This window comes from Nematostella vectensis, chromosome 4 (genome assembly GCF_932526225.1).
Source record: "Nematostella vectensis chromosome 4, jaNemVect1.1, whole genome shotgun sequence".
Taxonomy (NCBI): Eukaryota; Metazoa; Cnidaria; class Anthozoa; order Actiniaria; family Edwardsiidae; genus Nematostella; species Nematostella vectensis.
The window spans coordinates 16,301,253-16,326,225 of NC_064037.1; the positions used below are offsets into that span (position 1 = coordinate 16,301,253).

The 24,973-nt window shown below is 41.9% G+C and overlaps 3 protein-coding genes across 3 annotated transcripts; 1 reads left to right on the top strand and 2 right to left on the bottom strand.

The window, feature by feature from the left end:
• Positions 1–713: 713 nt before the first annotated feature.
• LOC116619106 (cytochrome P450 3A29) lies at positions 714–6,396 on the bottom strand. The gene is made up of 4 exons (XM_048726084.1): positions 6,287–6,396; positions 5,802–5,983; positions 3,731–4,273; positions 714–2,163 (listed from the first exon to the last, which is right to left on the bottom strand). Exons 3-4 carry the CDS (start codon positions 4,254–4,256, stop codon positions 1,193–1,195), a joined length of 1,497 nt encoding a protein of 498 aa, XP_048582041.1. The 5' UTR covers positions 4,257–4,273; positions 5,802–5,983; positions 6,287–6,396; the 3' UTR covers positions 714–1,192.
• Positions 6,397–6,658: 262 nt separating this feature from the next.
• LOC5500993 (aminopeptidase N) lies at positions 6,659–21,487 on the top strand. Its single transcript, XM_048726081.1, has 19 exons — positions 6,659–7,556; positions 7,766–8,039; positions 8,968–9,088; positions 9,572–9,726; positions 11,001–11,114; positions 11,441–11,575; positions 11,727–11,792; positions 12,073–12,138; positions 12,739–12,929; positions 13,420–13,502; positions 14,053–14,177; positions 14,334–14,389; positions 14,848–14,995; positions 15,249–15,322; positions 16,840–16,941; positions 18,466–18,639; positions 18,749–18,889; positions 19,274–19,355; positions 19,759–21,487. The coding sequence occupies exons 1-19, from the start codon at positions 6,922–6,924 to the stop codon at positions 19,948–19,950; spliced, it is 2,934 nt and encodes a 977-aa protein (XP_048582038.1). The 5' UTR covers positions 6,659–6,921; the 3' UTR covers positions 19,951–21,487.
• LOC5513953 (QRFP-like peptide receptor) lies at positions 21,299–23,966 on the bottom strand. Its single transcript, XM_001634109.3, has one exon. It carries the CDS (start codon positions 23,660–23,662, stop codon positions 22,532–22,534), a length of 1,131 nt encoding a protein of 376 aa, XP_001634159.2. The 5' UTR covers positions 23,663–23,966; the 3' UTR covers positions 21,299–22,531.
• Between the last annotated feature and the right edge of the window lie 1,007 nt (positions 23,967–24,973).

Below are 24,973 nucleotides of genomic sequence, written 5' to 3' on the forward strand. Positions count from 1 at the left end.
TATTTATTTTTTTGTTAAGAATACTTTTCTGAATAAATACGGATAATGTCTTACGTATAAAACATTGGATGTATATCGTTTTGTGGATTTGCAAGCTCCACCACTGTTTAGAAGCTTATTTCCATTTGTTCCTGTTAACTGATAATAAACTGTATCGGTAAATCCAACTGTTATATACTGAAAGCTGGAAGTATCTATATTATGGTTTACAAAAGACAAAAGTATTCAATACTTTAGTTATTTGGCTTAATATTTCATCTGTATTGTATATGCTACAAACTATATCATATCAGTAAAATATTAAAGATGAAAAGTACGGCTCCTAAAAAATTCAGACCCCCCCCCTTTGAAGGATCATTTTTTTGGAGCCGCGTCTGTCTCGTTTTCATGTTTTACCCGAAAAATGAGTACGATTTCATACTCTTTAAACCCCATTTATCTCCCTTTAAAAAAAAAAACCGGGTTGTGTGTGGCAAATCCAAAAAAGCCCTGTGTCGAAAACGCTTCCATTTATAGAAAACAAACTGCGGTGAATTAATCGCTTGGTTGATCGCTAATTATATAAAAGGAGATACAAATGATTCTCTTTGTTAAGACACGTGTAGTGTATAGACAAAACCCTGTGTTGGTGACACCGCCATAAAAACCCCCAAAACAAAAACTTGAAAAAAAACCCGGGTTGTGTATCGATCGAATCGATGATCGCAAGGGAATAGAGACACCTTAGAAAGCACTTTAATTTTATATGGAACTAAACCTTTTTTTTGTGTCTGCAGACTATCCCCGACTGCGACGCTCTGTTTCCTACTGCTTGGCTTATCTACTTTTCTAAAAGGCCTTTTAATACTTATAAATACAATAAGAACGCTAATTCAATATTCTAAGCATAGTATTACGTCTTTTACAAATTTTTATCTTGGCTTCCACGGTTTCCAAAGACGGGACGAGCAAGTCTGGGCAAGCCTCAAGGTTGATCCACGATCCACCAGAGCAGAACCCCCATTTACTATAATACTGAAGACTCGATCTGGCTTATCTATTTCATACCCATGAAGCACTGCGTTTTACAATACATGGACAACCGAGAGCGACCTTATTTGAATAGGTGTATATCATTAAGCGTTCAATGCGTTACCAGTTGATAAAAAATTAACACATAGTGTCTGGTAAAGCAAGGAAGTCACACAGGAAGTCATGCAGTCTCGATCCTCAGGTAGATTCCGTCACGCGGTATGAGGGTCGCCCCAGGAATGAGAACAAGTGGAACCTGAGTGTCGGGAGACCGGACAAACTTGTACTTGGAGAGAATCTGGAACAAAACCAACTTGACTTCATTCAGAGCGAATCTCATCCCGATGCAGTTACGCGGTCCGGCGCCGAAAGGAATGAACTGGAATGGATGCCTGGATTCCTTTGCAGGACCACGAAATCGCTCCGGGTCGAACTTGTCCGGTTCTGGCCATGCGTCCGGGTCGTGGTGCAGTGAATAGAATGGGATCGTGACGTCCATGCCAGCCGGGATAGTGATGCCATTGATGACACAAGCCTGGGCGCACTCTCGGTTCATCGTGTGAACTGGGGGGTGGAGGCGTAATACTTCATTCACCACACAGTCCAGATACTCCAAATCATTGGCTAGCTCATGGGGAGATTTGTCCGAGTTGGTTTCGGCAGCCATCCTGATCTCAAGTCTCAAGCGCTCTTGTACCTCTGGGTTAAGGGCCAAGTAATACGCTGTGGCGGAAAGCGCGTTGCTGCTCGTTTCGTGTCCAGCCAGAAGGAAAGTCACCGACTGCGCAATGATCTCCGGATCGGAAAGCTTTCGGCTACCGTCGGGGTTTACTGCCGACAGCATTAGATCCACAAAGTCTTTCCGGTTGAATGTTTTATCGTGCCTTTTGCTGAGGATCTCTTTAGAGAGGTCTATGAAATACTTCATATTGTTATTATGGATGAGAAATCGGAAGATTTTGAAGAAGACAGAAGCAAACGGGAGCATCAAAAACATGCGCAAGAAAGTGGGAGATTTGAAAATCTCCTTCGCCTTGTCACTGAATGTGTTGTTAGGGTTCTTCTGGACTTCAGAGTCGATGCCAAACGCCGTAGAAAGTATTACCTCCAAGGTCATTTGACAAAACATGCCCAAGATATCCACACTTTCACCTGGGAATTAAGAAAAGACATTTTTAACGTTTATGAGCTTATGTTTTGTCACGTCACGATATATATCACGTCATAATATGGGTCACATTATATGTCACGTCATAACATGGGTCATATAATATGTCACGTTACAATATTGAAGCGTTGAAGTTTACGATATATATCACGTCATAATATGGGTCACATTATATGTCACGTCATAACATGGGTCATATTATATGTCACGTTACAATATTGAAGCCTTGAAGTTTACGATATATATCACGTCATAATATGGGTCACATTATATGTCACGTCATAACATGGGTCATATTATATGTCACGTTACAATATTGAAGCGTTGAAGTTTACGATATATATCACGTCATAATATGGGTCACATTATATGTCACGTCATAACATGGGTCATATTATATGTCACGTTACAATATTGAAGCCTTGAAGTTTACGATATATATCACGTCATAATATGGGTCACATTATATGTCACGTCATAACATGGGTCATATTATATGTCACGTTACAATATTGAAGCGTTGAAGTTTACGATATATATCACGTCATAATATGGGTCACATTATATGTCACGTCATAACATGGGTCATATTATATGTCACGTTGCAATATAGGTTATGGGTTGGAGCGTAAAAATACATTTTTGGAATCCCCATGAAAGGGCTTTTATTTGATACATGTCTTCCAATATATATTCGAGGGGGAGGGGTTTACTTTCTGGCCTACCACCTATGGGTTTTCCCTGAGCATCCAGTGGTTTAACCTGAAACTCACACGGTCTATGGGTTTTCTCTGAGCATCCAGTGGTTTAACTCACACGGTCTATGGTTTTTCCCTGACTCGTGATCATCCCGTGGTCTCGCCACCACTCGTGTGGGCTGGCAAGAATTAGGGAGAGGGTTCCCATAAATTCAACACCATCAAGTGGGGGGGGGGGGGGGAGGGGTATCACAAAATATGGAAACACATGTTGGGGGTCACCTACTTTTCCTATGTACACTTAAACACATTTAAGTTTTGATACGGTCAAATCTTCAGCATAAAATACTGTTTGCTGATTTACAAAATTGCCATATGGATGATATGAATGCCCAAAGTATTCTTTAATTTCTCGTGGAGTCAGCGAATTTAGACAACGTTTTTATTGGTCAAGAGCAAATGTCAGAGCAAAGAATTTGCTGTTCAGCCAATCAAATTGCAAAATAAATCTAGGCGCTCCAGTGTCGACGGCATGACTAGATGCAAGTCTGATTAAGGTACTTTGGATATTGATTTGTTTGTTTTTGAATGTTTTGCTCGAGATCGAGTTTGACGAAGAGGTAATTCCAAGACATGCTGAAAGCCTTCACCATTGCTCTCGCTTTCATAATAAAGTATGCTTTTATAAGTGGGATCAGGGGATGGGGGGCTATCTTTGTTGTCTATACCCCCTCCAGGTGTCATGATATTCTTTAAAAAGTATAAAAGTTGCCAGCCCACTTCCTCGCATAAATAATGAATGGTTCCATATACCCCACGGTCGTCCACGGGTTCGTTCTTAACATCCTCTCACCTGTGTCTGCCACTTTGCCAATCTTATCCATCAGTGTGTCACATGACTCTCTCATCTTTGGGGTCATCTGTCGCAGTTTCCCGGATGTGAATGTTGGCGTCAGTGTTGAGCGGATACGCTTCCACTTGTCGTCAGTGGCAGAGAACATCCCATGCCGCATTTCGCTGCGTGTGTCTCTGAACAATAGGAACCTGTTACGGAAGTTCTGGAACTCTTTCACCATCACGTGTTTGAGAATCTCGGGGTCGCCCACGACGATTGCAGGGGTTCTACCAACAGACCAAGCGAACACCTTCCCGTATTCCTGCATAAGTCGAACTGGGGCGACATGGATTCCACCAAGCCTTTGGATGTCTCGGAGATTACCAATGTACGGCAGGGGGGGTGGGCCGGGGATGTTTAGACCTTTAAGTACTCTAAAGCTGCTTACTCCTACCCAGTATATCACGGCCAGTACGATGAGTAAAATCAGGGTACCCGCCAAAAAGTAGACATTGGGGACGATGGCGCTGTCTAGTATTTGCATGATGTGCTGGTTAAACCCTGTTATCAATAAAAATACGTCACTACACTTGGAAATAACAAAGTTCAAATCATGTTATGTCAAGCCGTTTTTTTCAGGGTCAATTCATTGTTTAAATAAATCAACACAAGGTTAAAAAGTGATATAATTTTTACTCCTCCAAAAACGAGTATTCCCACGGACGGTTCGAGCGTTGTCGAGTTATTGAGGTTTAGTTTCTAACGCCTATTTCTTGGGATATGGCTGTATTACGTGACCAGCAAAGAACAAGGAATAGCATAGAAGGGCTATAGCAGGATTGCGTGATCGACACAGAGAAAGGCTGCACATCAAGTAAATTTAGACAAAAACTGTCGTTTTTTTGCAAAACGCGGTCACTTTTATATAAGGAAACTTATATAATCCTTATTTAAAAAAAAAAAACGGAAAAACTGAAAAGAACTTGCGTGATCGACACCTAGAAAGGCTATAGCAGAATTGCGTGACCGACACATAAAAGGACTATAGCAGAATTGCGTGACCGACACAGAGAAGGACTATAGCAGAATTGCGTGACCGACACATAGAAGGACTATAGCAGAATTGCGTGACCGACACAGAAAAGGGCTATAGCAGAATTGCGTGACCGACACAGAGAAGGGCTATAGCAGAATTGCGTGACCGACACAGAGAAGGACTATAGCAGAATTGCGTGACCGACAAAAGGAACAAGGCTATAGAAGGACTGCATGACGACTTCAGACTTCAGCAGGATTGCGTGACTTACTCGTGACCTTGGCTTGAGTCGAAAAGAGGTTTTTTAGAGTTTTTACAATTATAACACTCGTCTAAAAAATGCGCACCCCCTTCCCCGGAATCAGCTAAAACACAAAATAATATGACAACAAGTACCGCTCTTGTGAGAAGGGGCAAGATCAACAACGCGTCAAGGTCACGATTCAACAATTTTGCAAACATACAACAAAAATAAACGATCTTTATATACTCTATATCCATAAAAGAACTTAGTCTAACAAAACATTCTCGATAACCAGATAACTCTAGTATTCAGGCCAAGGACCGCTACGCCAGCGTAATTAATAACTTGCATAATTACCCGACATAAATAGTACCGTGTTCGAATGCGCAATTAGACTACCCTGGTTCCAGATCGTCAAACACTTACATAAACACTGGTCTATCAAGTAAGAAACCTGGAATATCGGTACACTAAAATAACAGTAGATAACGAAACGGTGGACGAGCTAAAACATTTCGTTTTATATCGGTGTTCGAAGCCAGAAAAAGTATGGCTGATGCAACCAGATCAAAATTACCAAGAAAATATTACTAAGAACGATGGAGAATGAAGATCCCTGTATGAAAAAGCCATCTGTTCCAAATTAACATGTAATAATGGGATTATAATAATAATATGGTGTTCATTAATAATATTGTTTTGAATAGTGATGCATCCTCATACTTGGCTATAACATTACAATCACAACAAATTTGTTATTAGTTCGTGCATAATTTCACAATTCGTGTTTAAGTGCTAACTATTTTCACCTTTAAACCAAGATCAGGAAATCTTTTAGTAGATCGTGCAGTCTTGCAGTAGAAAAGATGAATTGGTGGAAGTTTATATGCAGCGTCTGCCGAGATCCTTGTGACTAAGAGAGCCTGGAGCCCAATGACCTTTACGCTTGGCTAGCAGACAGTGTTGAATAACGTATGCGCATGCGCGTGTTCTGGCGAAAACAAACAAAATCGTTGTGGTGAATCTTTCGAGTAAAGTGGAGTAAAGGTACGAAAGGCTGACTTCAGTCGCTGTTTTGACTTACTGTTCAGCATTAAAACCATACTGCACAAAAGATTTGTTTTATAATGAGGAAGTCATAAAGAAAATTATAACCATTAGTTTGATCTAGTTTTCTTCGCATTTGCCAAAATGTGACAGTTCGCCGGTAAAACGCCGCCATTACAAAACAAAAAGGCCGGTTTGTCTTGCTAGCAGAGCTTTCTTCTGATTTTTAAGTCCCAGGCGTTCTTACCGGGTTTCCTGTAGTTAGGTTTCTGGTGGATGGTAAGAGTTATGTCGTCACAGGAGCTCGTCCCATCCTCCAGGCTACCTCACGGTTCATCTCCGAGCAAAGGAAACCGGTATCTCGTCCCAGGCTACTACGGTTTATCTACGAGCACAGGAAACCCGCTAAGAACGCCTAGGACTAGGCTTCTGTGTGCACGGGCATAGGGACTTTAATACACTATATTATCCTATCAATTACTGATTCTAACTCTTCAAACACCCATTTTGTTTTCTCTTTTTGGCATTTTACTTACAACAACTAGTTTGCTTTTACGATATTCTCATTAACAATTTATTGCAGTCAAAATTAGGGACAAACGGGAAAATACAACAGGTCTTCTTTTGTATCTCATGGTGTTTGTCACAGGTATTTCACAGCTTAAGAAAATAGAAATATTATCTTAAGTTTGTCCATTTTGCAACCATTACACTTTTTAAGATCAGCAATTTGCCTAGAGAGTTTTCTTAGAGTTTCACTCGCACTAAAGGCCGTATCAAGCAACAGGTAAAACAGGTTTTAGATTGGCCAGTTCAATCCGCAACCGGAGAAGGAACTGACGCGATTTATTCAACCTGTCGCGCTTTCACGGAGGCAGAAAAATGGCACCGGGAGATCGGAGGATGTTTAAGCAAAGGCTTTGCGCTATTTCATTGACCTTTCTTATAGCATTTGGCGGAATGACCATTTTTGTATTCACGGCGGTTTATAGAAGTTCAGAACAAGACATGAATTTATACAGGAGAGCCGCCAGCTACTTCACAGATAAAATAGAGGAGATTCATCATAAGTTTTCCTCGGCTGGCCAAGGAAAATTTGAGCGCAACGGACGTTCTGTTGTCTCAAATGATGACTTTCCTCACAAAGACATACGGCTTCCAAAAGATGTGGTCCCCACAAAGTACACACTGACTATGCATCCGGTACTGTCTGGAAAGTTCGACTTTACTGGAAAGGCCGCCATTGATATCAAAGTCGTGAAAAACACTAAGTACATTGTTCTTCATTCAAAAAAGCTAAAAATCAAGTCGTATCGATTAGTTAACGACAAAAAGGAAAACGTGAAGATTGCGCGGATGCTTCTCAACGAGAAACTCGAGCAGTTATTGTTGGAGCCCAAGCAGGGATTAGTCAAAGGTCAAAAGTTCACGATCAAGTTGGAGTTCAGTGGGGAGCTATCGAATAAGATGGCAGGATTTTACAAGAGCTCATACAAGACGAGGAACGGAGAAGTTAGGTAAGTAATCTTTCGCATATAACTTATGTCACGTTTTCTGAAAACCACGCTAAACCACGCGGGGCGTCCTTCGTCCTATTGGCATATAGATCCTAAGACAGCTTAGCCACCCTTGGTCATCAAGGGCATACATAACCCTTAAGGACATTCATAAACCTCAAAGGCCAAAATACGGAAACGTCAATGAGATCTTTTTTTTTCTTCTCAAGGAACTTGGCCACAACACAGTTCGAGTCCACGGATGCGCGCGCAGCATTCCCATGCTTTGACGAACCCGAATTCAAAGCGGTGTTTGTGATCAGCATGATTCACGAGAAAGGCATGCGCGCTATATCCAATATGCCTCAGAGCAAACGCGTCCAGATGGATGACGGGAACGTGCTCACGAGATTCAAACAAAGCGTGAAGATGAGCACGTATCTTGTGGCGTTCATCGTGTCCGACTTTGAGTCCACGGAAGCCGAGACACCTAATGGCACAAAGGTAAGAGCACAAAGGTAAGAGCCCAAAGGTAAGAGCACAAAGGTAAGAGCACAAAGGTAAGAGCAAAGGTAAGCCCAAAGGTAAGAGCACAAAGGTAAGAGCACAAAGGTAAGAGCCCAAAGGTAAGAGCCCAAGGCCGGGTTCCTAGAAAGCAGGTTGAAGTTAACCCAGGCGCGAATGCCCTTTTATCCAATCATATGTAAAGCTCAGGAAGGCTCAGGAATTTAAGGGTGTCAGGCAAGCATTGTCACCATAGCAATGCCCTGTAACTATAGCAATACACCGTAACCGGGGTCCACAACCACATGCAGTCGGGGCATAACACGTGACCATACTCTTGCAGTTTTATTTGCACGACAACCATGACCTTGTTGCATATTACTGTAGTCAAACATACGTGACCATAACCTTGAAATCTCATATCTTAACCACTCGCATGCGATTGAAATCGATTGCGCTATCATTAGATTTAAAATAAAGCGTGAGCGTAGGATTTGCGCTAGTTTTGGTTCGTTGAACACACGTGGCAATACGATTGCGCTCTCATTGCTTCATTATACACACGTGACCATTTGCGTTCTCAATGGTTTATCATACACACTTTACTCCATTTTTACGCTTGTATTGTTTTATTATGAGCACCTAAACGTAAAATTGCGTTCTCATTGCGTTTTTTCGTACACACGTGACTTCATGCTATCTCTATCAAATCAAAGCACACTTTGGTTCACCATACACACGTTACCGTAGGATTGTGTATTTATTAATGTACTACCGTTTATTACCATGTTTGTTAAGAACACGTGACCGTTGGATAACGTTCTCATTGGTTGACCGCACGCACGTAATCGTAGCTTTGTTACTTTGTTAGTTTATTGATGTCTTGTGCTTTCTGACACGCGATTGCTTAAATCCCCACTGATTCCAGGTCCGCGTCTGGGCGCAGAAAGAAGCTTTGGACTCTACAAAACTCGCGTTGAGCGTGGCTAAGAACGTTTTGTCATACTACGAAAAGTTCTTCAATATTCCTTATCCTCTACCTAAAATCGGTAAGAATTTATAAACGCGTAATGCTAAAGGTAAAGAAAAATATGATGCCGACATTATGAATATTGAGCTATAAGTGGGCCGTTGAGGTATAGCTTATACAAATTAAGATATCCGCTTCCCTATTTTGATCTTGTAGAACGTTGGCCAAAACAGGCGTATTGGTTTGTCACGAGTTAAAGAGGCGTTGTCAGCCACATCTTTGTTATTCTTTTCAGTAAGACAAATTGTGAGAAGACATCTCTAAATAACCACCTAAAGAACGAGTCGTATATTTTATATTCCGAATTCAATCGAAACAAATATTACAACTGCTGTACCAAATCAGCCGATGGGAATGGATGCTTTTACACAATTAGTTTTCCTTGCAAGATGGTGGCTGTAAGAGGCTCTTAATATTAAAACCTGTTCTTTAATATTAAAACCTGTTCTTTAATATTAAAACCTGTTCTTTAATATTAAAACCTGTGACATTCCCTCTGAAGACCTTGTTGCAGTGCCCGACTTCGCGGCAGGCGCTATGGAGAACTGGGGTCTAATGACGTTCAGGGAACATTACTTGCTTAGCAACCCGCTATCAGCGAGTGCCGCTGACAAGCAAGATGTGGCGATCGTGGTCTCACACGAGCTTGCTCATCAGGTAAGTGGCAAAATACCGGCTTATCTTGTACTGAGAAATAGCACCAGGGGCGGATCCAGGATTTCAAAATGGGGGTGGATAATGGTCGCATAGACGGCTTATAACTGATCAAGTGGTTTACTAGGTTACTAGGTTTAGTAGGTCACTCTGGTCACTACATAGATCTTACAAAACTTCATGCTGAATTGGATTTGTCGCGTCAGCAACGTTAAAAAGGCGAAGGACAGTACCTCCCGTCCCTCAGACATTTATTCTCTTCAAACAAAGTGACTTGTCAATTCTTTTTATTCAAAAAGCGGGATGGGTATCCACCGCACCCTCCAACCCCCCCCCCCCCCCCCCCCCCCCCACTCGTATCCGAAAATACCTTCTTTTTTTACGAACGCTGTAAAAATGATCTTCCATAGAGTACGCTGGTGCCAATCAACCGTTTCTGGGACATTGAAATGCATAAAGTGCGTGATTTTAGGCTCTGGGATCGATTTCCCCAGTAAAAGTTTTCACTGCTGATTCGCAAATTATAACACAACAATCAATCATAAATCTGTGTTTACAAAACACAAATCTCTTCCAATTCCCTTTTAATGAAAAAGATACATCCAGAACTTAATACCATTATATTCATACTGATATTAGAAATAAAAGATTTCAAGTCTTTATAATAAAGTAAATCTTATTCCAATGACAAGGGTTTCTTGAGTGACATGATTTCTGAACATTTGCGTGAAAAATTGAAGTTCATTCATCTAAAAATGTTATAAATCAAAGAAAAATAAAGGCCTTCTTGTATACATAACATACATAACATAGACTCTGAAAATGCCTAGGTATTCTATCTCACCGAATTGCAGAGAAAAATAAATTGTTAGGAGTCTGCACGATGCATCTTGAATGAACTCCAAATTCACCGTCTCCCCGACGTCTTTCCGTTCAATTATTTATATAACATTTAGATAACTGAACATTAGATAACTTAACAGATAACAGGACACCACCCCATGAGTAGCATTGTGATCATGAGCCTTGAAGAGCAGCTAAAAGGATAAAAACAGGTAGCGAACGAAGTAAAGAAGTGCAGAGGGAAAAAAAGTTGGTGTGAATTTGTACTAGCTCGTGGTGCCCATAACCAAATATGGCGCGATGAACCATATATGGATGCTATGATTGACAAGCTCGCGCAATCTAAAAATAGCTTTCATGGACGTTATCATGGGCCACGGGGATTCGTTCTCTTATATCATGGTCTCTTGTCATGTACTTATGTTTCCCTGTAGTGGTTTGGAAATCTCGTTACCATGAAATGGTGGAACGACTTGTGGCTGAATGAGGGATTTGCCAACTACGTGGAATACATGGGGACGGATCACTTCGCAAAGGACTGGAAAGTGGTGAGACATGGAACCAGCTAAAAATAATGAAAATATAATAAGATATGTGATATCTATGACATGATAACAAGCCAATATAAACATGAACAGATCACCAAATAATAGTAGATACTCATCAGCATTTGATCATCATCAACTTCATCATTTAATAATTATCATCATAATCATTTACTCACCAACACCATCATCATCATTGTCAACATAACAATCATAACACCCCACACTTGCAATATAACGTACACCTGCTGTAATTAGACCGTACATTCATCTCAACTTTTCAAGTTTCGACCGTTGCAAACGTTGCTCTTGTATTGTTTTTCCCACAGCTCGACCAATTCGTGTCTGAGACTCACCAAGTCGCCCTTCAAGTAGACAGTATGGCCAACACCCACCCAATCTCAGTACCTGTCACAAACCCAAGTCAGATCACAGAGATATTCGACGCTATCTCATACAATAAGGTATATTGATATTAGCCAATTTAGATAATACTCAAAGAAAGCGAAAAAAACGCCGTTTGAATACGTTCAAACTTCACATATATTTTTTGCTAGAATTAGAAGATAACTTTTCCTCCGCTAAAAATTTCCCGCTTTCACATTTTCTCCTTAGGGTTCATCTGTGATTCGCATGTTGAGAAACTTCTTAGGAGATAAGGCATTCCAGAAAGGTCTTGAGGTGAGTATCGCTAAATCAGAGCGTACCTCTCAGGGCACGCGACCTTCCAATAGTTTTCAAAATTATAAGGGTATGAGCAGAAGGGGCGTGGCTGTGCCCCAAATTTTTTTCTGTATGTTTCTATGTCGTACCCCCCATATTCCAACGCCTGCAATGAACTGCAAGTAACGCATGGCAGGTGTGTTGAGGTGAGTCACGCGTGACAGCACATGTGTTACTATTGGTGTATGTGGGTGAGTCACGCATGACAGCACATCTGTAACTTTTGTTGTGCTTGTAGCACTATCTGAAAAAGCACGCATACGGGAACGCTGAAGCAGATGACTTGTGGCAGGCCTTGAGCACGGTACGTTGTGGAAGCAATCATGATAATTATGATATGATAGAGATGAAAATGTTGTTAGTGCTGATCATTATGGCGATGAGGATAAGGATATTGTCTGATGGTGATGTGATGATGTTGATGGTGACTATTATGATGACGCTGACGCTGATGATGATGATGATAGTGGTGGTGATGATAATGATTGGTGATGATATCCAAGAAGATACTTATCAAGAGATGATGATGATGATGATGATGATGATAATGACGATGACGACGACGATTTGATAATGGTGATGGCGATGATGATGATGGTGATAATGATGGTAATGACGGTGAGAGTGATGCAAATGAAAGAGAAGATAGTTATCCAGAGTTATCGATGATGATGTTGGTAGTAATTATGATATGATGATGATATTATTGTAATTTCTTGTCATGATGATAGGGATAGAGAAGAAGATAGTGATTGACGAGGGTGGCGGTGATGGTTAATGACGGCAATGACTACGGTGATAATTGTGATAATGATGGTGCTTTTTGTAGTTGTGGTCGTGGTGATGCTGAAGGTTTTGATGATTACCATCATGATAGTGATGATAATGATAATATCAATGACAGGTCAGTCAAGGGCTTGACGTCAAGGCTATCATGGACACGTGGATTACACAGAAGGGGTACCCTGTGGTTACTATTCGCGAAAACCGGGCCGCTAAGCGTAATGGCGTAACCGGTCAGCGGTTAGCAGATCAGCAGCGTTTCATGAGGGATCTAAACCCAAATCAATTTGAATATAAAGACGAGGCAAAAGGGCAAGTGTTACTTATAGAATGGATAAATGCACGCTATGATACTTGATTCTTGTGCGTGGGTTCCGGCACAGACAGTCTCTTTTTGATTGCAAGCATTATCAACATCATAAACCCACATATTGTACATATTGTTGGGTAACATTGTTGCAGCTACATGTTTGTGGGTCTTGCCATGTTTTTCGTTGTTATGTGTTCCGGCTAGCCATCATGATTTTTTCATGCAACATTCCTGAAAAGATACTATCTTGGGATAGAATGGTCGTGTTTTCTCTCCATTTAAGGCTTTAGACTCATGAAACATCTACTTTGTGTCGTTCAAGCTAACTTTTCCAGCATCACTCGTCTTCTTACTGTCATGCAAATGACAATTGTATGGATATAAGAATCTTTGATTTTCTTGGGGAAGTCTCTGGTTCTACAGGATACCCACTATACCAAACAACAAAAGACACTTACACGACACGTATGACGAAGTAATACCATGTTGTAGATTGAACTGGTACGTACCGCTGACCTATGTGACTTCAGATGCGCCGAGGAAACCTACAACAGTATGGATGAACAAAACTGCAGGTGGGTCACGCAATCCAATTAACCATGTACGCCGTCAAGCTATCTGCAATGTACGCTGTCACACATTTCAACTCACCATGGGTACCGTCACGCAATACATGAACATTGCCACACAATCCATAACTAACACCGTCACGCAATCAAATTCACTATTGGCACTGTAACATAATCCACCATGAACATTGATTGTTACTCAATCCATCGTTTACACCGTCACACAATGGGTCATGTAGAAGCTATCAGAAGATTTCACCATATTGGATTGGTGCACCACAGACGAAGAACGAGAATAGAACAATTTCAACTGAATAGAACATTCTAACTGACCATGGGCACCGTCACATAATCCATCATGTACATTGTCGCCCAATCCATCATTTACACCGTCACGCAATTCACTAAGTACACCGTCACACAATCCATCATTACAAACCATTTATTGTGGTTGTGAGCTTGCGTCAATTTAGCATAGTAGTAAAGGTTCAACTTCAGATTTTTCTCTACAATAAAACCCTTCTTCTCCCATAACGCCGTTCTTTTTTTGTCGCAGCTGCTCTCCCCGTGACTGGTGCAAAGTGGATCAAAGCCAACGTCGAGCAGAAGGGCTATTATCGCGTGAACTATGACGAGGAGAACTGGAAACAACTCATCAAACAGCTCAACTCTGACCACAAGGTACTATGGGTATTTGGAGCAAGGCAGTGCGTATTTCTTCGCGAGAAGGAACCTCATACCCTAACTTACCATACTCCCTAGTCCCTATGAATAAGAACGCTACACATCCAGGATTCTTAGGTTCCATTCTATATAACTGTCAACTGTTTGCCTCAGGTGTTCCATCAGACGGATAGAAGTGGTCTGATCGACGACTCTTTCGCCCTTGCCAGGTAACCGCGCCTTATGTGACCTGAAGGGGGATGGGTGGGGGCACCATAATGCAATCACTCAACTCCGGAGAAGTGCTAACGCTCGAAACGTCAGAAAAAAAAACTTTCACAAGGGCGCAAAAAATACCATTCAAATCAACCTTGTGTTGATCTTATTTTCCCTGATTCTACCACGCCTTCGCAGACCACCTAGTTATTCTACAGCTTGTCTGTAGCTTTTCTAGTCATACCTGAGTAGAGTTTAATTTAATTAAGAAAAAGGAGAAAGCATATGGATTTGCTCCCTTCCAATAAGCTATCATATACCAAGTTAAGAAAGGAAACAAGATCTGATTTAATCACACCCACCACCATTGGCCCGGGGTACCCCACCTCTGCCATATTCCGCCAACCAAACGACTTTACTCATCAAAAGGCTACACTTTCTCTCACGTGATGTGGATGTTTTGCCCATACAGGTCAGGCCTATTAAAGCTCACCACCGCCCTCGACCTGACGTCATACTTACACAATGAGCGCGATTATATCCCATGGTCGAGTGCGCTCGGAAACCTCGGCTTCATCGGCTCAATGCTCAGCCTCACTCCCGCGTACGGCGATTACAACGTGAGTGACATATAGATCAATGTGAGTCGCATGACAATGGGAGTGGCGTGACAATGGGAGTGGCGAGACAATGTGAATTTAAACAAGCAAATTAAAACAATGATTGTTTTAATTTTGTTTCGATTTGGCCTGTTTTGGAGCGAACTATCGACCTGAGTAAGTTATTTGCTAAGCTTTTCTTAACCCAAAGCAAGGTGATATTTATCCCTTCAGAAAATGGAGCTTGATTGATTCGTGGGATTTTCTCTGGTAGAAATACATTGTTGAGAAAGTGAAGCCGATCGAGAAGTACTTGGGTTGGGAGGACAAGGGAACAATCCTGGACAGGTGAGTACCGCACACCCCTCAACTACCCAACCGCTTTTATATTCATGTTCACAGCAACTTGGTATTCGCCAATCTCGTTATATATTGCTAATAGAGACCTTAAGATCCAGGTTTTTCGCGATTTACGGCTGACCGCAAACCTTAAGCGGTCACGTGACCAGGGCTTGCCGTCGCGTTTGCCGTTCGAAGTTCACGTTTTGTAAGGCTGGGAACCCTTCTAGAAGTAAGTCATTTACGGCAAGGTCTTTCGTATTCTTGAACACCGAAATCCCACTATTAACACAGAAAGTTAGCTTTTACTATGTGTTAACTTTCAACTGATATTTGTTTTACAATTGAAAAATACTTTTGAGAATGATTTCATTAGCGCAGAGTCAAAGTGGTCGGTGTAAATGAAACAAACATGGCGCCAGAATTAAAGCTTCTTGTTAAACCTGTTGCTTCGAACAAATCTTATCGATGCAAAGACCTTTTTTTCTTACCAGTTTTGTTATAGCGATGTTATTTACACGTTTTAAATGGCTCTTATCGTGACTACATCGTGACTAACGTGACACCGCAAACCGCTGCCTGCGGTTTGCCGTTCGCGGTAAACTGGTTAAACCTCGATCTTAAGTCAGTTAGCAAGACTTCATCTGTATAACATTTTCCCTTATATTAAAAAAACGACAAATACTTTAGTTGTTGACATTCCCTTATTCTTAGTCGTAAAGTAATGACTCGATGTCTTTATCGCGTAGTCATGACTCGATGTCTTTATCGTATAGTCATGAGTCGACGCCTTTGTCGTAAAGTCATGACTCGATGTCTTTATCGTATAGTCATAAATCGATGTCTTTATCGTATAGTCATGAGTCGACGTCTTTGTCGTAAAGTCATGACTCGATGTCATTATCGTATATAGTCATAACTCGATGCCTTTGGTATGGCTTTACGCTAGCCGCATTTTCCCTTGTATTAAAAAAACGACAAATACTTTAGTTGTTGACATCCCCTTATTCTTAGTCGTAAAGTAATGACTCGATGTCTTTATCGTGTAGTCATGACTCGATGTCTTTATCGTATAGTCATGAGTCGACGCCTTTGTCGTAAAGTCATGACTCGATGTCTTTATCGTATAGTCATAACTCGATGCCTTTGGTATGGCTTTACGCTAGCCGCATTTTCCCTTATATTAAAAAAAACGACAAATACTTTAGTTGTTGACATCCCCTTATTCTTAGTCGTAAAGTAATGACTCGATGTCTTTATCGTGTAGTCATGACTCGATGTCTTTATCGTATAGTCATGACTCGATGTCTTTATCGTATAGTCATGAGTCGATGTCTTTATCGTATAGTCATGAGTCGACGCCTTTGTCGTAAAGTCATGACTCGATGTCTTTATCGTATAGTCATAACTCGATGCCTTTGGTATGGCTTTACGCTAGTCGCATTTTCCCTTGTATTAAAACAAACGACAAATACTTTAGTTGTTGACATCCCCTTATTCTTAGTCGTATAGTGTTTTGTGTTCAGGTACCTGCGCAGTAGCGTGCTGTCTACTCTTGGTTCCCATGGAGACGAGGAAGTTGTCAATGTCGCGTTAGCCGGATTCCGGAAGTGGATGCAAAACGAAAGGTTAGGTCATGTGACCACACAAACTCAACATCTTAAAAAGACTTAGTAATCAATACTTTCTTATGCCATTTTACATTACATCAGATAACATCAGCGTGCAGTTTAGACAAGGAAGCACGCAGTTCACATAAGGACACGCAATTCACACCGGGATGCACGCAATTCACACTGGGATGCACGCAATTCACACCGGAATGCACGCAATTCACACTGGGATGCACGCAATTCACACTGGGATGCACGCAATTCACACTGGGATGCACGTAATTCACACTGGGATGCACGCAATTCACACTGGGATGCACGCAATTCACACTGGGATGCACGCAATTCACACTGGGATGCACGCAATTCACACTGGGATGCACGCAATTCACACTGGGATGCACGCAATTCACACTGGGATGCACGCAATTCACACGGGAATGCACGCAATTCACACCGGAATGCACGCAATTCACACTGGGATGCACGCAATTCACACTGGGATGCACGCAATTCACACTGGGATGCACGCAATTCACACTGGGATGCACGCAATTCACACTGGGATGCACGCAATTCACACTGGGATGCACGCAATTCACACTGGGATGCACGCAATTCACACTGGGATGCACGCAATTCACACTGGGACGCACGCAATTCACACTGGGATGCACGTAATTCACACTGGGACGCACGCAATTCACACTGGGATGCACGTAATTCACACTGGGATGCACGCAATTCACACTGGGACGCACGCAATTCACACCGGAATGCACGCAATTCACACAGGGACGCACGCAATTCACACTGGGATGCACGCAATTCACACTGGGATGCACGCAATTCACACCGGAATGCACGCAATTCACACTGGGATGCACGCAATTCACACTGGGATACATGCAATTCACACTGGAATGCACGCAATTCACACTGGAACGCAAAAAATCGATGCTAGGAAGCGTGCGCTCTTGGACCCCTGCAACACAGTCGAACACATTTAAACCGGGACACACGCAACTCACATGTTATCACAAGAGAAGGCTTTATGTTCTTGCACTTGCACTTGCGCTGATTGTATGTGCTCGAATGACAGCCTCCCCCGAATGAGTAATTAACTTTCTCCGGCACAATGTACCCACAATATCTTATCATCTTCTTTTGATCTTTTAAGTGTGAGAATCGTAACAAATTAAAATTTGTTACGATTCTCACACCTTGCACGTTATAAAGAAGTACTTCTTATCTAGAGATAAAACGAATTTTGAAATAATCGCCTTTCTTATATAAGTACCTCCCCAGAATAAGCTCATCGTCTGGCATATTAAAGATTTTTGCTTGCGCTAAGCTGGTTTTCGTCTTTTATTGCGTCATAGCGAGAACTAGCCTCACATTAGGCGCAACGCTTTTTTTGCGCTTCGTCGAGTTTTCGGATCTTAGAGGGAGGTATAAGAGACCTTAGCTACATTGCGCAACACGCTCAAGCCTGACATAACTTGGGTTCTAAACTCTTTCTTGTTCATGTGCGTTTAGCATGACGGTTAGCCCTCACCTGAGGGGCATGGTGTACCACACAGCCGTCAAATACGGAGGCGAAAAAGAGTGGGATTTCCTGTGGGGGCGCTACCAGAACTCCATAGACCCCACGGAGAAATCACGCATTATGTACGCGCTCACGGGTACACGAGATGTCTGGCTGCTTGGACGGTAAGGACTGGTACAATCAGGGAAGGCACGTGACATAGCGGTTATATGATTTTATCTAAACTTATGGATAGCTATTGGGAAATCTAATTGGTCTTATCATTATCATCAGCCTACTGGATTACACATTGGATGAATCCAAGATTCGTACCCAGGACATGACATCCGTGCTGGCACAGGTATCCGGCCACCCGAACGGCAAGCTTTTGGCTTGGGACCACTTTAGGATGAACTTCGACAAAATTATTAGAAGGTTTGTCATCTTTAACAAATAAAAAAAAAGTATCGTTTAAAAATAATTCCCCCACCCCCCCACATAGTCCGCCCGCCCCACCCCCACCCTAGTCAAACTGCCCCACTTCCCTCTACTACCCCACTCCTCCTAAGTCCCCCCAACCTACCCCCTAGTCAAACTGCCCCCCTCCCCTCTACCACCCACTTCTTCTAAGTCCGTCTTCTCCCACCCTGCCTTACCCTCTCTAGTCCCCCCTCCCCCACCCCTACTTTCCCTTAACCATGATCGTGTTTATGATCACTATGTCGTGGCTTCCACCCCCTCTCCTCCCACCTTGTTGTTCTCCCTGACGGTGTAAATAATCCCCAAACGAATGATGATAATAAGCCCCTTTCTCTCCAGGACTGGTAAAGACGCTATGGAACTCGGCTACATGATCTCAGGGACCACGCGATCCTTCAACCATGAGTTCCATCTCAACGAGGTAGGGAAAGGCCGATCATTTGACGATTTGACCGCATTATCGCAACCTATCGCAAAGGGGTTTCCATATGATCGTGGTTTCCATATGTCGCGCACGGTCTCAGCTAATGACCGCACACTTTCATCAATCTTCTATGTCCTATCTCGAGGTTTAAAGAATGTCACCTTCTCCTTTGTTATTGTTTATATTTGAAAATACAGCGGTTTATTTGCAAGTGAAATTCATAATAACCATCAACGATTGAAAACTAATATTTTATCAATGACATTTGATTGAAAGTTTCTCAGCTACTTGATTGAATTAGCCGATGGAAATGGATGCTTTGTGCGACTCGGCATTGAGCGGGAGCATAAAATGGATGTGCGATTGGCCTTCTTTTATATTTTGAATGAATTTCTTTTAGCTTAAGCAATTCATAAAAGACCATGACGAGATCCTTGGGTCCCTACGAGCGAGCAAGAAGGCGATCGAAACGATTCAGTCTAATATCAATTGGATGAAAGCACATGGAAAAGAAGTGACGAAATGGCTGCAGAAACAGACCACCAAGCGAGAGCGCAGAGCAGTTCAACACTACAGACACGTGGCATTCTAGCGTATACGAACCCGTTATATCGTTATAGCGGACATGAAAGGGGCCATATAATATACTCTGTTATGACTTGGGTCAGTTGACCCCCATTATTACGGGCACGCAAGGGACAAGGAAATGAAATCTGCTATTATTGGGTTCAGTAGAGCCCCGCTATAACGGGCAAGGAAGAGAGATGGGAATGTGTTTTGTTATGACGGGAATCAGTTCACCGCCCCGTTTTAACGGGCACGCTAGGGACAAGGGAATGTTTTCTGTTATGACCGGGTGCAGTAGAACCTCGCTATAACGGGCACGCTAGGGACAAGGGAATGTTTTCTGTTATTTACGGGTGCAGTAGAACCCCGCTATAACGGGCACGCTAGGGACAAGGGAATGTTTTCTGTTATGACCGGGTGCAGTAGAACCCCGCTATGACGGGCACGCTAGGCACAAGGGAATGTTTTCTGTTATGACCGGGTGCAGTAGAACCCCGCTATAACGGGCACGCTAGGGACAAGGGAATGTTTTCTGTTATGACCGGGTGCAGTAGAACCCCGCTATAACGGGCACGCTAGGGACAAGGGAATGTTTTCTGTTATGACCGGGTGCAGTAGAACCTCGCTATAACGGGCACGCTAGGGACAAGGGAATGTTTTCTGTTATGACCGGGTGCAGTAGAACCTCGCTACAACGGGCAAGCTAGGGACAAGGGAATGTTTTCTGTTATGACCGGGTGCAGTAGAACCCCGCTATGACGGGCACGCTAGGGACAAGGGAATGTTTTCTGTTATGTTTGGATAAAATAGCACCCCGCTATAACGGGCACGCTAGGGACAAGGGAATGCGTTCTGTTATGTTTGGATATAATAGCACCCCGCTATAACGGGCACGCTAGGGACAAGGGAATGTTTTCTGTTATTTACGGGTGCAGTAGAACCTCGCTATAACGGGCACGCTAGGGACAAGGGAATGCGTTCTGTTATGTTTGGATACAATAGCACCCCGCTATAACGGGCACGAAAGGGGATCCTAAAGAGGTCCGTTATGCCAGGTTTACTGATTGGCAGGGCTCGACTGAGCTATAAATAGCTAAAACTTATTTTTAATGCATGCATGATCATTAAATACTTGTGTATGTCGTTGAAATACCTTACAATGACAGAACATTACTACCAGAATCGCTAGAATATGAGTAGAAAAGAAAAACCAAAACAATTCCTTAACCCCCAGCAACCGAGAGGTCTAACATCTTTCCAGCCAGCAAAAAAAACGGGCTGCGGAACAAATATTTGGCGGAACAGATCCGTTTTGTGCCCTTGAATTGATCGGGATTCTTCCGGGCAATCTTCACATAGAAGACAACATTTACTTTGGTTTTATAATTATTTATTCTTTAAGTATATTTGCCTTGAAAAAGGAATTGTATATTCTGTAACAAAATTACAGTACGACAATAGAGAAGTACAAATGTACTTTGTATTGTACAAATTATTCTCTAACTGTTTACAGACAGTTATACTAGCAATTGTATGAGCCTGATAATAAATGCTTCATCAAACACAGTCTCATTTGATCCATTCTTTAGTTTTAATTATTTTCTCGATAACATACGAATCAAGCAATCTTTTGCATAGATCAATAAATTAGATATCGACTAGATATATTTGTGTGTTTGTAATTGTTGCGTTTGGAACCTTTCACTCCTATCCCTCCCTTTCGTCTCCGCAGTATCGCACACTCCACCCTAGATCAGCATCCTTACTAAAGTCAAGTATTATATATATATTGGCAAACCTAGCTTTTCTAAGATTGGATATTCTTTTTTAACAAAATAAACTTTTGGCCAGGCCAACGGGTTATCGACCCGTTGTCGAGTTTGAAAAACAAATTTTGATTACCATAAATAAAATCATTGTTTTCTCTCTTGAAGCTGGTGTCGTACTCTGTGTATGTGACTTTGTTCGCGACATTGGCCTTCTGCACTATAGAGTCTGTCTAGAATACATGATTTATCTCAAAGTCCAAATTGAGACGAAACGGGAAACGTCATAAAAGAAGTGTGGGTGTCGAGCCATTTCGTGTAAAATAATTATATCTGTGTATGTACGACTTAAGACGATCTGCTCTTTGTCGACCCATCCCGTATAAAAAAGTGTACGTGTCATTCCGTGACTTTTTCAATAAGCTCCCTAATCCCCCATTAATCACAGACGAGGATTCCGCATTGAAATCTATTGAGCCCTAGCATCAGTATCATCAACACAGCTATTGCGTAATCTGAACTACTCTTTATCATGCCTGGCCTTTCTGGCCTGGAAAATGAAATCCGGTAAAAAATGCAAGTACTGGATGAAAGGGTCCCAGACAGTAGCTATATAGCTTTAAAAACAAAAAACTCTCCAATTTCCTGCTAGCAGAGGCCTCTTTTCTTTGTAATTCGCTGGGCTGGCGTCTGCTAGCAGGAAACAAACTGTGTAAATTCAGCGGGTTGTCAAAGGCTGGCACTTTACGCAGCTATTAAAGTCGCAAATCATCAGAATAGAGCTACCGCTTACTATGCAAGGAGGTGTTATAATATTCATTGAAATAGATACGGTATTAGCTACGCGCATATATCATCGCTGACAGAATACCTTTTACCATTATTAACCTGGCCTTGGTGCTTCCAGGAAGGGCTGATTGATACCATATTTTCAGCCTCAGGTTCAATGCTGTCCAACTGGAAACTATTTGGCGAGCGACTCGTCGTCTTTCGACTCGACCTTCGCGACGATCCCCTTCGAATCGTCAGGTGCCAGCGGCATTTCACCATATCCTTGAAAGAAGATCTGAACTGACCGCTGTAGAAACAGTAGAGTATGGGGTTGACTGCGCTGTTGATGATTATTATCAATTGGGTGAGTTTCCAGATTTCCAGTCCTTCGTACACGAAGAAGTACCGCAGTGCACGCACCAAGATAAAAGGAGTCCAGCACGAGACAAAGATCAAAGTTACCACCGCTAACATTTGGGTAACTTTACGCTGTTTCGACTCAACAGCGGAAACGGACTTCCCGTGCGCGTGCTTCTTCAAGAAACTAAAAATCTTCCAGTGCGCCCAGACCATGAATACAAGCGGGATGCAGTAGATTATGACCGCGTGGATGGCGTAGTAGATCTGTCTCCCGTCATCCCCCCATGTCACCCTGTTTACGCACAGAGTTTTCCCGGTGTATGGATGCTGAACGGCAGAGTAACCGTACAATAGAGGGGCGCAGATGATGGCGGACACGACCCAAATGAGCTTGCAGATGATCGTCCTCCGCTCAATCCTCTGACTCCGAGCCAAGCCCTTCGCGGCGACACTGCGCAAGCGTTCATAGCTTATCGCGACGAGGGTTAAAATCGACGCAGAGTACGACGTCTCTACTAAGAATCCTTGCAGCTTGCACAGAGGATTTCCTCCGACCCAGTTCTCGGTGAAAAAATAAACGAAATCAAACGTTGTGAGGAATGTAAATAAGAGATCTGCGATAGCTAAACTTGCAATGTAAACAAGTAAAATGGAGGTAGTGATGCGGTAGTTCTTGTAGCATGTTAGTAGAGCCATTATATTACCCAATACAGCTACGATATAAGTCACCAAGTACAGTAAACTGTATCCTATCAGTATTGACAGAGGAGTGTTCTCGATGTTTGTGCTAGGGCCCGTAAGGTTGCCAATAGCGGCCGTGAGATTCCTTAAGAGTGCCATCTTCAGTTGTTTTGAAGGAAGACTTGCTAGAGTAAGAAGTTGAGATGTATCACCGCGTGAAGTCAGCTAGAACTGTCGCAACTCAAATCATCGCCACCCCTTCTACAGGGTCAGATATCAAGCTGCGCACGACCCGGAGATCGAAAGATAATAGTATGGTTAACCAGTAACTATCACAGCTTTCCACCCGCGTAACCCTAAAATATCATCAAATACATCCTGTCACTGCCACGCCGCGGGCATTTGCATAGCTTGTTTGTAAGCTCGTGGTTTAAATAAACAGTTCATGGAATTAGAGAGTTAATGACGCATGTATTACGTGACTGGAGTTTGTTTGCCTTGCTCGGCTCATTGAGCACCCGGTCAAACCCTAATGCTGAAATTGAAATTTCATTTGTTTTTTTTTTATCTACTTGTTATTGATTGGTGCATATCCTAAAAATATGCATGCTTATAAACGCTTTTAGAGACATGACTGTTCGCTAATAAATCTTATTGCGATGAGAGCATAACTATGCGACGTCTTGATAATTAGTTAGACCAAGAGACGCTGTCAAAGAAAACAAAATAATTCAAGAAATTTAAATGCAACCTAACATCGAAGGACTTAAAAGATAGGAAACAGCAATCTTTTGGTGTTAAATTATTAGACACCTTTTATGATTCCCAAAGAGTCGCTAACAGGCAAGGGGATTTTTTTATTATTTCAAATATCAATACATAGATAAATGTTTCCTCTATCTAAATAGAGATAGAAGGTCATTTGTTCTTCTAGGTAGCGTTTTCTCGCGTTATTAAAAAAATTTAAAAGCTACCGCTCATTTAGCTCAGTAAGACCTTAAAGCGGCTACCCCTCATTTAGCCACTGATGCGAACAAATATATATTAGAGAAACAATTAACCTAAATATCTTATCATATTTTAACCTTTTAGAAATTTAGGATTTGTTAATACTCTTTTTAGTTGTTTTGTTTATCTTTGGGAAAAACACTCAAAAAAAAATCATGCTGTTTTTTGAGAAAGAAAGAAGTAACTTATCTGTGGTTTGCTCTTTTCTAATTAAACATGTTTTTGCTAGTCCTGTATTATATGTTTAGAAAATTCACCGAAATCATTAAGACACGTATCGTATTAAAGTGTATTGTTCTATAGTATGTCGCAAATTTACTAAAATCTGGTTGATGGATGGAGCTTTTATTAATAAGATAGACTGATAAAAAATACTAAGATTACAATAAAATGATAAAGATATCGACTATACAATATGTATCCATGTTCTTTACGGGCTGTGTGACATAATTTGTGCGTATT

What these genes read in the sequence shown, in the direction of transcription:
- LOC5513953 (XM_001634109.3), bottom strand. Translation starts at nt 23,662, where the DNA reads ATGGCACTCTTAAGGAATCTCACGGCCGCTATTGGCAACCTTACGGGC.
- LOC5500993 (XM_048726081.1), top strand. Translation starts at nt 6,922, where the DNA reads ATGGCACCGGGAGATCGGAGGATGTTTAAGCAAAGGCTTTGCGCTATT. An exon ending in ACGCTATCTCATACAATAAG is followed by an intron (nt 11,576 to 11,726) that starts GTATATTGATAT and finishes TTTTCTCCTTAG; the next exon opens with GGTTCATCTGTGATTCGCAT. An exon ending in TATAAAGACGAGGCAAAAGG is followed by an intron (nt 12,930 to 13,419) that starts GCAAGTGTTACT and finishes ACCATGTTGTAG; the next exon opens with ATTGAACTGGTACGTACCGC.
- LOC116619106 (XM_048726084.1), bottom strand. Translation starts at nt 4,256, where the DNA reads ATGCAAATACTAGACAGCGCCATCGTCCCCAATGTCTACTTTTTGGCG. An exon ending in TGGCAAAGTGGCAGACACAG is followed by an intron (nt 2,164 to 3,730) that starts GTGAGAGGATGT and finishes CTTAATTCCCAG; the next exon opens with GTGAAAGTGTGGATATCTTG.